This window comes from Chinchilla lanigera, unplaced genomic scaffold (genome assembly GCF_000276665.1).
Source record: "Chinchilla lanigera isolate Chin_1 unplaced genomic scaffold, ChiLan1.0 scaffold00125, whole genome shotgun sequence".
Lineage (NCBI taxonomy): Eukaryota > Metazoa > Chordata > Mammalia > Rodentia > Chinchillidae > Chinchilla > Chinchilla lanigera.
Genome location: NW_004955526.1, coordinates 3,018,034 through 3,030,685, shown reverse-complemented (window position 1 = coordinate 3,030,685; position 12,652 = coordinate 3,018,034). Strand labels below are relative to the sequence as shown.

Below are 12,652 nucleotides of genomic sequence, written 5' to 3'. Positions count from 1 at the left end.
TATTAACGGAACTATAGGTCAAACTCATGGGAGCAGAGAGTAGAAGAGTGAGGGCCATAGTCTAGAAGCTGAGGAGCATGGGGAGATGCCAGCTAAGGTGCACATAGTTCGTTGGCTATGGCATCCATGCCTGTAATCCCAGGATCCTAAGAAGCTAAGGCAAGAGTGCAGGCTCAAGCCCAGCAATGTAGTGATTTAGCAAGACCAAAATAAACAGGAAAGAACTAGAAATGTAGCTCAGCACGAAAGGCCTGGGTTCAATCTCCAGTACCACAAAAAAAGATAAAAAGCTAATTATTCTATTTTCTCTAGACTTTCTTTCTTCCTCAAAAAAGACACAATAAGCTAGGTGTTTTGGTTCATACCTGTAATCCAAGGTACTAAAAAGGGTGAGGCAGGAGGGTTGTAAGTTGAAACCAACCAGGCAACTTAGTGAGATTCTGTCTCAGAATTAAATAAATAAATAAGAAGGGCTGGGTTGCAGCAGAGTGGCAGAGCACTGGTGGAGTGGGAATGAGACTTCGGGTATAATCTCTTGCACTACAAAAAGATGAAAAGGAAAGAAAGACAGACACAATGTATTTTTTATGTTTCCTGCCAAATGAATATATTTTTTACATCTATTATAAATATCTATTGTGATGCTGACAAAAAAATTACCTAACTGAAAATGTCAGGAGTGAAAAAGCACAGAATAGAGCAGGATTTTAAGATCCATAGTCACCGAGATCAGAGTGCACACCCACCCTCCCAAGGGGGCTGTGTGCTTTTACTTAAAGCATTTGTCACCCAGGGTAGCTTCTTTACATCTAAGAAAATACCAGACCTGAGATGCTGCCACTTCGCACTTTATGCCAGCTCCTTGCAGGACTCTGCACACTCTCTGTTGATGATTAGCAGTGTCTGTCACGGGGACAGCAGTGACGCGACATTGCTGATGTGGTTCCTGCACCTGTTGCCTGAAGTGAGCGAGGAAGTCATCTTGAGCTGATTCAGTTCGGCATCCTCGTGGTATAATTAGAACATCTTTGTGATTTGTCGACCTTTTTAATCATCAAATAGATCTCAACTCAGGAGCAACTCAAAAAAATAGGAGGAAAAAAGCCAACTTGGGGTGCACATAACTCCGAAGTCTATGGGAAAGTCATGGCTGGAGCCATATTCTCTGACAGTTTCCTCAGAAATATGCCTCTGTCTCAGCTGTTTGTCTCAGGGTTTTATCCTCAATAGTTCCAGGCTTATGTCTTGCTGGGTTAGCAGCTGACAAAAGGAATATTTTTCCCAGTTGCACCAACAAAAGGTCTAAAGCAGACGAGTATTCTACCTCAGATCACTGGCCCACACTTGGCAGAATCTCTGCAGTCAGGCGGATACACAGCACAAGACCACAGCTCCTGAGACAAGACCTGGGTACCAGGATACCAGGGAGCAGAATCTCAGCCTGAACAGTCAACTGGGGCTATGAGAGTGGTTGGGGGGCTCATCACAGAGTAATAGCCAGCGAAGAACAAAGGTTATACAGGCAGTGAATGCCACAGGTGTTCACCCCAGGCCCTTCCTACCAAACAGGTGGGAAGGCACCAGGAACAGGGGTATGTTGCTCAGCCCCTGTCTGCCCAGATACTTCATCAAATTCATTCTCCCAACCTTGAGTACAAACAGGCAAGACAGCGGCAGCATGGGCACCACGGAATGTTTTGGAAAAAAGTCAACGCCTTTGTTTTGAAAGAGGAAGTTGCTGCCATTCCAGTGCCCGGAAATAGAATACATTTATCTCCCTGAGTATTCATTGCACTGTATTTGTTAAAGCTTATTATAGAAGGAAAGAAAGAAAATACACACAAGGCACGTAAATATCACAATACACAAAAATATCAATCTTATGCAGAAAAGAAGATATGTCATTTGATTTAAAAATATAAATGTTTATTTCCAAGTTAAAATGCATACTGGTCACAGTCATTCATTTAAGGTAAATAAATGCACTGGGAGGGAAGGGTTTGTACTACCCTGGGTACTTACTGCTGGAGTGCTTTGTTCTCACTGTGAAGTGTTAGATTTCAGATGACTCTGGATTCCCCGAGTTTGGGAGTCTCAGCTTGTGCCTCAGAGTTCGTGGAAGTTGACAAAACTCAAAGGAGATGATCCGCGAGCACTGCTGTAACTCCACTCCCACGCGGGAAGTCACTCGGTCTCACGTGTGGCAGCTGTGTCTGTGTCTGTCCTGTGGATAGAAAAGTGAGCAGACAGCACCACAGGAGCCTATCTCAGGCACCTTCTGGGATGAATTATTGGGAAAGAAATTATTTTTTAAATAGGGATGGTTTGGCTTTTTCATTTTTGCAGTATTGGGGATTGAGCCTGGAGGCTTCACACAGAGCTACACCCCCAGCCCTTTTTTAATTTTTGTTTCTGAGACCGGGTCTCAATAAGTTGCTAAGTTGCCCCGGCTGGGTTCAAACTTTTGATTCTCCTGCCTCTGCCTCTCAGAGTGCTGGGATTACAGGCTTATATCCCCATGCCTGGCTAAATAGTTGACTTAAAAAATATTTTGCCATCATTAAAACTCCTTATGGACAGGAAGATGCTTTCAAATCTGAGTCACCTCTGTTCTCAATGTCACAGACAAAGAAGAGAGTGATACTCACCAAAAATAAGTAGAAAATAATTATACAAAAGTAAATTACTGGAATCAACTAGGCCATTCTCTCAAATCCAAAATTGGCTTTAATTTAACAATCACTATAAATAAAGAGCATGTTCTGTTCTAAAAGGACTCTTACAAGCTGGGAAGGTAACTCCATAGCAGAACGTTTCCCTAGCACACTGTAGGACCAAGGTTTGAGCCCCAGCACTGCAAAAAATAATGAAAATAATAAAATCAAAGAACTATGACATGAGCCATTCGTGATTTCCTTAACCACTCCCTGCCAGTATTCAGCTGTCTTCTCACTGGAGAAGAAAAGTGATTTGCTGTTCATGCTCCTGTTCATCTTTTACCTACCTCACTATCTCTTACTTAGCTTTCAGATACAATTTTCAAGGATTCCTACAGCGGAAAGGAAGAGACCTTATCCCATGAAATCCATGCAAAACAAAATCTCACTTATTATTTTAGGAATAACTTCAGTCACCCAGTCATTTTTGTTACTCTATTCTTATTGCTACTTTCTGTCTCGAATTTTAGCTCAAAGTGACCTAGTCTCTCCAAAGGCTGTGTGGCTGGCAGGGTTTCAGGCTCCCACCACTTTGCAGGTGACCCGAGTGCGATGCGAATGAAAGTACAGGGAGTTCTTGGGGCTCCTCCCTAAGTGTCAATATTTACAAGTCACCGCCTTTATTTTTCCTCTGTAAATAGAACAACAGACAGTGACATGAGAGTGGGAGATGGCCTGCTGGTATAAAGTTTAGCTACAGCTTTTGATACAAATTGGGTACTAAATTAACTTGTGATTTTAACTCAAGTGAACTGCTATAGAATAGAACATACTATGTAGAACCAAAGGCATTTTCATTGTTAGCAAACATACCACAGAGGCAATACAGGCTCTGCTTATGTTTTACAATTTCTACCTTTTGTTTTTCAGCATCATCATTAGTGGAGTATTAGAAGATACTCTCAGGGAATATGGAAATTTCTCTACTGTCTTTCATAGCTTGGCTTCTATTAAGAAGTGCACACATTGTGCAGTTAGTCAACAGCAAAGACAACTCAATTGTCCAGAGACTCAGACAAAGAATGAAGGAAGAGAACTTGCTTAGATTCATTGATGAGTGGGAAGACATCATTTCTGTCTTCTACATACTACTAAGAGGGTAGCATGCCCTGAAGGAAGGCCAAACACAGCAATGACATTTTGAGTCCAGTTGTTTTGTTTCAGTTTGGTTTGGTTTTTTGAGACATGGTCTCTCTGTGTAGCTCAAGCTGGCCTTGAACTTGTGATCCTCCTGTTTCAGCTTCCCAAGGGCTGAGATCCCAGATGTGCACAACCAAGCTGCACTTTGCCTCCCGTTCTTAAAGCTTTTTCTGACTGCAGGCAAGTCGCTCTGCTTAGCTTCCCATTGCTGCTGTGGTGAGCTGTACAAGCTTCATGGCTTAAACAACACAAATGTGTTATCTTTCATTTATGGAGGTCAGAAGTCTGACACAGGCCTCCCTGGGCTAAAACCAAGGTGTAGTCAGGGCTGTGTTTATTCTGGAAGCACTAAAGAAAATCCTGTTTCCTTACCTTTTATGGCTTCTAGAAGCTGTCTGTGTTTTTTTCATGGTTCCTTCCTCAAGCTTCCAAACTCTGTTTGCTCTGTTGTCACATTTCTCTCTAATTTGCCCAGGGTTGCTCTGCATTTAAAGACCCACAGGGCTAACCCATAATAGTCTCCCTATCGCAAACATTGACCCTTAATTACATCTGCATGGCCATGTAAAGTACTATATGCGTGCACAAGCTTTACAGATTAGAGTATGAACATCTCTGGGGCCGTTATTTTGTCTACTATTCAGTCTTAGCTTTAGTCTCCACACCTGTAACACCTCGTAGACTGCTGTTAGAATAGAACCTGCCAGACGGAAGACCTAGCCTTGTCTGTTACGTAGGTCTCCCTGAGACGTGACCATCACCATGCAGAGCACCATGACAACAAGGATGAGGAATCCTGTTGTCAAATGGGGAGGAAGGTTGAATGGGAAAAACTCGAAAGTACTGACATAAGACTGAAAATGTATGGAAGGATGAGCAACCCACAGTGGTACAGCACTCATGGATTCATTCTCCAGTACCAGAAAAACATTAAAAATAAAGGTAATAGAAGTAAACCTCAGGGTCCTGTGTGCAGGTTATGGCTAACCTCCTCTGTGGGGAAAAGAGCCCAGCAAAGTCTACAGCAGGGCAGGCTGACTCCAGGGCCACTGAGTGGCCCACAGCCACCAGCCACAGCAGTGGCACACAGAGAGCTGAACCCTGCCTAGGGGGATGGAAATACTTACTTCAGACTTCTGGAAATGCATCCCTCAGGGCAGGGGTGGAGGTGCATGACTGCAAGCCCAACACTCAGATGCTGAGTGAGGAGGACTGTGAGTTCAAGGCCAGCCTGGGCAACCCTGCCTCAGAAAACAAACAGACAAAGGGCAGGGTGAGAGAAACAGGTCTGTCAAAAAAAGCATAGAAACTTGGAAGTAAATAACAAACTGCCTTCAAGAGAACACTCGTAATTAGACAAAGTTAAAGAAAACCTCCTGCTGTTATTTAAACCAAAATTACATAGCCTACGTGGAATCATTTTATGCCTAAAACTGTGCTGCTTGGGGAGACTAAGAGTCTTTTTGGCATTTTTTTAAAAATACAAACAGTTTAAAATTATTCCAGTTTTTTGAAAAGTGGAAATAAGTCTTACTGAAAGTTTTTTTTAAATGTATAGCGAGCGGCTCATGAAACAATCATATCATGGTAAAAATGTACAAGTTTGAGCAACTTAATCATGTCTGTGTTTAGGCCCAATATACATATAGGCCAGATGAATCAATAAGAATATTGATTCATGCTGTCAGCATATCAGTTCCAGAAGTAAAGCAATTCTGGGAGCATATTGTTTCCATGTGTCAAATAACAATAGAGGAAATGATAGCGCAGACCAAGTGACAATCCAGTTATCCCAATTACTGCAGTGTCTGAATTACAGCAGCCTCAGAGCAGTCTGAATAATGTCACCATACCTGGCACCCAGCTGGACTGTAACATCTGCCTAAATCAAAGTGCCTGTTCTAATATTGACACAAGTGATGGATGTGCGTCATTTGATAAAGACAAGCCAATCATATAAAGCAACTAGGAGTGCAATTGATGGTGTGTTAGTTGTGGAAACTCATTTTTTCATTGACAGTGGCTATATTTATTACTCAAAATCTTACCAGCTATGAATAAAACCATCAATTCACAAACTAATGATGTTATATTAATTATACAGTAACATTTTTATATAAGTAATAAATATTTCTTAAGCAGCCACTATGTTCTAAAGATGCTGTCTTTACCCATATGGAGCTTAAGCCTTCTTTTTTTTGCCTTTTTTTCAGTAGTGGGGATTGAATTCAGGGCCTCAGGCATACTGGCAAACATTCTACCACTGAGCCAACCCTTGTTAAATTTTTGAGACAGAGTCTCACTAAATGGTCCAGGCTGGCCTACAACTTGAGATCCTCCTGTCTCAGCCTTCCCAATATCTGGAAAGGCACACAAAAGAAATGAAGTCTTATTTCATAGAAACCATATAAAATAATTTGAGAACAGTATAAGATCATGTTTAATAAATACCATGTACAAGAGGTACTATAACAATCCAGAGAAGGCTGATGTAGGTGTGACCTGATGTCCTTAGGGAAGACAAAACCCAAAGAGGAAACAGAATTCCTATAGGTAGAAGGAGAAAGGATTCAGAGTCAGGAACCGGGAGGAAGCAAAGAGACCCAGAGGAGGCAAGAAAGTGGGTTTGCAGAGAATGTAACCTTGTCCAGGGAGAAGGAGGTGAGTCAGGAGCTGGCCGGCTCCTCCTCAGCTCACCTTGCTGCGAAGTGTGACTTCCCAGGCCACACTATCCTCTCAGACAGCCTCTGGTCCTGACCCCACAGGAATTCTTAAGGTCCCTGTTGGTTGAACCAGGGCCTCGGCACTGAGCTTTGTCCCCAGCTCTTTTTAAGTTTTTGGGTTGAGTCAGGGTCTTGCTATTACCCAAGTTGTACTGAAACTTGCGACCTTCCTGCCTCCGAGTGCTAGGACTGCAGGTGTGCACCCCTCTAGGAAATAAAATGTCCTCTCCAGGGAGAGTTGTGTGCCAGTGTGTATATAATGGTGTTAGTGATTATTAGCAATTGATTAATAATTATTGATGAGCCTAGGGAAATGATGTATCCATGCTTACTGTACTATTTATCTCAATTTTTAGAGATTTGAAATCCCCTATTCCAAATTTGAAGGAGTAACCCTTCTGCTTTATTAGCTTTCAAATTTGTGTTTGTGTCAGTCCATGTGTGCAGGATGCAATGATCACATTCATCGTGGGAGCTGCTGCCTGGACACAACACATCTTGTCTTTCTACTTCCCTTCGCTCTCCCCGCCCTACCCACTCCCTCCTGCTTACATAAGGAAGAAGTAAAACAGTAGATAAGCCTTGGAAATTGTATTATATTTTATCACATTTAGATACATACTTATCTACTATAATTAGATGGGTATACAGATACTTAGATATTTAGTGGGTATACAGAGAAGTGTGCATCTCAATATAAGTGAAAGTAAGTAGAAGCCAGGCTTCATGGTGCATGCCTGTAATTCTAGCCCTTTGGGAGGCCAAGAAAGGAGGACTGCAGATTTGAAACCATCCTGGGCAACTTAATAACTTAGGGAGACCCTGTCTCAGAATGAAAAAAATTTTAAAAAGAGCTAGGGATATAGCTCAGTGCAAGGGCCTGTGTTCAATTATCAGTAGAAAGAAAGAGGGAGAGACAGAACATGTTTCCTTGTGTTTTATACAATGAGAATATTTCTCATCTTCCTCGAGTTGCAGGTCTTTTGAGGAGAGAGTGCTGCAGATCCTCTGTGCTACAGCTGCCATTGTTGAGCTGTGAGAGTGCTGGGCACTTCCTAACTGTGTACCCAGCAACAGCCTTTTCATCCTTCTTTTGTAGATGAGGAAACTCAGAAGCAGCAGAGTTAAATAAGTTGCCCAAATATTTACAGCTCTTTCTAGCAAAACCTGAGTTCAGACCAAGGTTTCAGTGACTTCCAGGTCCACTCTGTTTCCACTTTGGGCCCTTGTCCCTGGTCCCAAAAGCTCAGCAAGGCACCATCCGACTTCTCATGCTGCCATTCTTGTCCAGGGACCGGCGGTCAGCAGAGTCCCTAGCAGGAAGGGCCCAAAGTAAGAGGGACACTTAGCATTGAAAGCTCCAACAAGGTGACTGCAGAAGGTGTGCAGAAGAGAAGACTGCAAGAGGTGATGTGAAGAAAGAGCGATTAGATTTTGCTTAGAAATATTCTACAATATCTAACTCTAACAACAGATTACAGAATATATAGTATATAATTTGCTCTTAGCAATTGTAGTAATAAACATATATACATTATGTATACTTTTTTTTTTTTTGGTGTTTTGAGACAGGCTCTCACTATGTAGTTCAGGCTGGCCTTGAGCTCACTGTGTAGCCTAGGCTGGCCTCAAACTTGTGGTGATTTTCCTGCCTCAGCCTTCCTACTTCTGGGATTACAAGCATGTGCTAACATGGCCAACTAGCATTAGGTATATTTGATCAAAGCATAAATATACAGCATAACAATTGAATAATACTCAGCATGGAAAAGACAAGGAAAGAGGTCAGGGATTCAGTGGACAGAGTATTTTTAAAAAAAAACATAGGGGCTGGGGATTTAGCTCAGCGGCAAAAGCGCCTGCCTGGCAAGCGCAAGGTCGTGAGTTCGGTTCTTGGTACCAGAGAAAAAACAAAAAAAAACAACAACAACAAAAAAACAAAACATAAATCAGTGCAGTAGGAAAAGAGCTTGCTGCTAGAGAACCTCCGCAATACAGACTGGCATCTGCAAGTGGCTGGAGAGACAAGGCCAGAAGCTGCACTAGTTGGGTGAGTCAGCAAAGCCAACCTACAAGCCCTGAGGGGCGCCGGCTCAGCTCTCAAGGTCAGCATACACGCCCACGTTCCTCCTTCTCCTCCCTTGGCAGAACACAGGAGACCCGGCACTAGCAGGAGTGGCTGGTCCTGCCGACCTGCTTCTTCTGCTTGCTGTATGACCCCTAGGCCAGCCTGCGGAGCTTTCCACACACAGCAGAGTTCCCTCATGCAATAGCACCAGCTATGCTTCAGTGCCCAGACCAGGCCACATCATTTATTTATTCATTCGTTCTTTGCAGAGCTTGGGTTTGAACCAGGGCCTTGAGCATACGAGGCAAGCATTCTACCACCGAGCTATAGTCCCAGCCCCTATAACACATTTAGGGTCCCCTAGTAAATGAAAATGTGGGTCTCTTTTCTGCAGAGTTAGCCTGTCTCAGGCATCCTGTGACAGTAACAGAAAGCAGACCACCTGAGTGACCCTGTTGGGAGCTCTCAGGGTCCTGGCCACAAAGGCTGTACATGCCTATTCATTTGTCTCTGTCGTCTGCCAGGTGAAAATAAGATTCACAAGGGCAAGGAAGTGGCTTTCTTAGTCACCCTGAACCTTGAACATGTAGCCCAACTCCTGATACACAAGACACACCAGGTACTGTCAAATAAATGAAAATTCATCCATTAGAAACTCTCCAGTTAATGTACAACCACATTCTTAAACCCGTATGAAAATTCCACCCACTATAAGGAAAAAATAAAAGGGAAAAATAGTAACCATTGTGAACTCACATGTCCCCAAACAACTCCACCTATGCACCACTGTGCCCCTGACCTCACAGAACTTCAAGGCCTGGCCAGCCCACAGCAGGGGTCATGGATGGGCTGAGCTCAGAGCCATTCACCCACTTAGCAATTCACAAAATGCTCTTAACCTGCTGGTTAGGGTTTTTATCTGATAACTGATAATAGTCACGCAAAAATTTTTTCTTAACAAGTTGTTAGTTTTCCAAAGAAATTTGTAGAGTGCTTAAAAATATTTCTTTGCAAAAATCATCTAATTAATATAGCATTTGTTCACTCATTTGTTCAATAAATGTTGATTGGCCATGTATGAAGTGTGAGGCAAATACTCAGTGAATGTTTAAATTTTTAAGAATGTGTTACAATAAAACACACATTGCTATTAGTGCCCCTCAAATACTCCCACTCACTTCAGCACTCTTTCACAACATTCTTGCCAAGTTTGTTTTGTTTTGTTTTTTGAGACAGTACCTCAGTGTTTGGTTCAGGCTGTCCTTGAACTCACTTTGTAGCCCAGGCTGGCCCTGAGTACTCTGAAATCCTCCTGTCTCAGCCTCCTGAGTGCTGAGACTACAGGTGTGCGCCACCACGCTTGGCTCTTGCCAGTTTCTGAAGCAGTTCTAGAAGTTCTCTTTTGTGAATAGTGCTAGTTGCACTGCCTCGATGTCCTGAGTCAATTCAAAATGCTTCTCTTCTGTGATCTTTCAACTTTGGGGAAGAGCCAGAAGCTGCATAGTGCCACATCTGGTGGATAATGTGGATGAGGACACACTGTCATGTTTTTATGAGCCTATCTTTCTGTTGGGCAGCACTTGGTAGTAGAAGTCACTGTATTTTTTATCAGACCTTTTCAAGATACTCATGAAATAGGGCTTCTAGAATTGATTCAGAACATCACAAAATGATGGGGTAAGTGTGGTCAGAGCCAGGGGGCACATTTTGAGGGGTATTAATGACAATGTATATTTTGCTGTAATAGATTTTTGTATTTAAACACACATCATAATTTTGATCAGCTCTCACATCATGTGTCCAATCCCATTGTAGAAGACGTAAATAAATATTACTATCATGGTTTTCAAAAGCCAAAGCTCCAACTTTCACAACAAGCTGCGGAGGTGATAGACTATTTATAACACTGAAATCATGTGGTCATCAGGAGAGAGAACACAGCCACCAAAGTGGAAGGCACGCCAGCAGTTAGTGTGTCTGAACTGATGGTTACAAAAGAGATCGCACAGGCTTGCAAACAGCAGCAGCTCTATCCTGACTCACTGCAAAATATCTGTAAAGAGAGTTTGGGGTTATATTCCAGACACTTCTCAATGTACCCTCCTCACTTAATCCTTACAGGTACCCTCAAGGTAGTAAGGCAAATATATCTTAATAACCACTTTAGAGTCCAAGAAATGGAAGCCCATAGGGGTTGATTGACTTGCTTTTCTTCATTTTATACTTCAGGAGCAGGAAAAGAACTGGAATCCACATCTGCAGCTCATCACTCTAAGTATTAGGCCAACACAGGCACGCATGTGATTAGGCGACCTCTCTGTCCTGGGTGATGCACTCAGCAGGGTTCCACAGGCACCACAACCCCGCTCCAGCCTCCACCAAGCTGCTGCATGTGCAGCTGGACGTGTCCACCTGGTATGTTTATCCACAGTCAGAGATCCTTGTGAAGGCTGTGGTATTTTATAGGAGCTGTGCTACTGAGCTATATCCCCGGACCTGTTTGGTTTGTAACAAATTCCCATTTCTGCCATTGGTGGGTATGCTTTATCTTTGGAGCAGATCTATGAAGTTTGTTGGAATAGAGGATACGATATCTGTGCTATCTGGGGTTACCAAGTATTACCAGGGTCATGCATGACTCTTTCCTTGTGAATGCTTGCCAAGGTTTACATGGCATCAGAGAAGGTTAAGACCTCTGCTTACTAAAGTGCATACAAGAATGTCAAATATAAGCAATATGACCCAGTCGATCACTTTCCTTCCCTGGGAAGGAGTGCGCTGTCAACATGCTCCATGCTGCTCCATGTTGGAACCCTTAGGGGACGACTGTTGTGTGCCAGGCACAGTGTCGGGCCGGGAGCAGAGCACCCACTGTCGCCTTGCTCCCCTCTGAGTTCAGAGGTGGGGGAAGAAACCTTTCATGAGCAAAGCACCTGTGCATATACCCAGGACGCCCTTCACACACATTCCTGGGGGTCTGCTAAGTACCTGCTCATTACTAAGGCTGAGGATTTAGAGAGAGAGAGAGAGAGAGAGAGAGAGAGAGAGAGAGAGAGACTATCTCTCTCTAAAAGCAAATCTAAAAGCCTTACAAGTGGAATTTGTGCTCCTGTTAAGCACTGTGAAGTAGCATTATCCCCTTTCACAGCTGGGGAACCTGAGGTCCAGAGAAGATTGTTTTGTTCCCCAAGATCTAAAAATGAATGACCAAGGTGCAAACACAAAACTCTAGACCTGAAGTCTGTGATTCTCTCCATTATTGGGTTCAAGAAGCGTACTCAAACAGTCCTATGTATGATGCGGTGATGCACACCTGTAATCTCAGCACTTCTGGACAACTGAGGTGGGCAGATTGCAACTCTGAGCCTGTGTGACTTGGTAACTTAGTGAGACCTGTCTCAAAACTAAAAAAGAAAAATGTTTAGAGATGTAGCTCAGGGCATAGGCCCTGGGTTCATTCCCCAGTACAGCAAAAATGAGTACATAATAAGTAAAACCAAAAGTTAGGGTGTGGCTCAGCAATAGAGCACATGCTTAGTGCAAATGAAACCCTGGGTTTGATCCCTGGAATCAAAAATTTTGTAATATCAGTAAGTAAACAATAATTATACCACACTGATATTTTCTATATGGAAGTAAATCTTTTGAGAGGGAAACAGTTTGTTGATTTAGAATAATTACGCCAGAAAGACAACAAAAAGCAGACAGAAGTTCAGTGTCCTAATATGTGAACTTAGGGAAGGATGGCAACAGTAGTTAAAATAACTCGTTTAAGAAAAGGGTGAGGGGTACACATGTTAAAGACCTTTTTCCTGCCAGCTATGGTGACAAACACTTGCAATCCCAGCACTCAAGAGGCTGAGGCACAAGGATCACCATGAATTCAAGGCCAGCCTGAGCTACATAGTGAAACCTTGTCTCAAAAGGAAAGAAAGAAAGAAAGAAAGAAAGAAAGAAAGAAAGAAAGAAAGAAAGAAAGAAAGAAAGAAAGAAAGAAAAAGAAA

The 12,652-nt window shown here is 42.9% G+C and overlaps 1 protein-coding gene across 1 annotated transcript in view; it reads right to left on the bottom strand.

Annotated features, from left to right (window-relative positions):
- Positions 1-1,888: 1,888 nt before the first annotated feature.
- Positions 1,889-12,652, bottom strand: part of LOC102012892 — a 34,823-nt gene continuing 24,059 nt past the window's right edge. Inside the window, exons 5-6 of the mRNA XM_013507354.1 lie at positions 4,985-5,098; positions 1,889-2,224 (exon numbers count right to left, since the gene is read on the bottom strand). Coding sequence (XP_013362808.1) covers positions 2,185-2,224; positions 4,985-5,098 — 154 coding nt within the window. The 3' untranslated portion in view covers positions 1,889-2,184. The remainder of the gene's footprint in view (positions 2,225-4,984; positions 5,099-12,652) is intronic.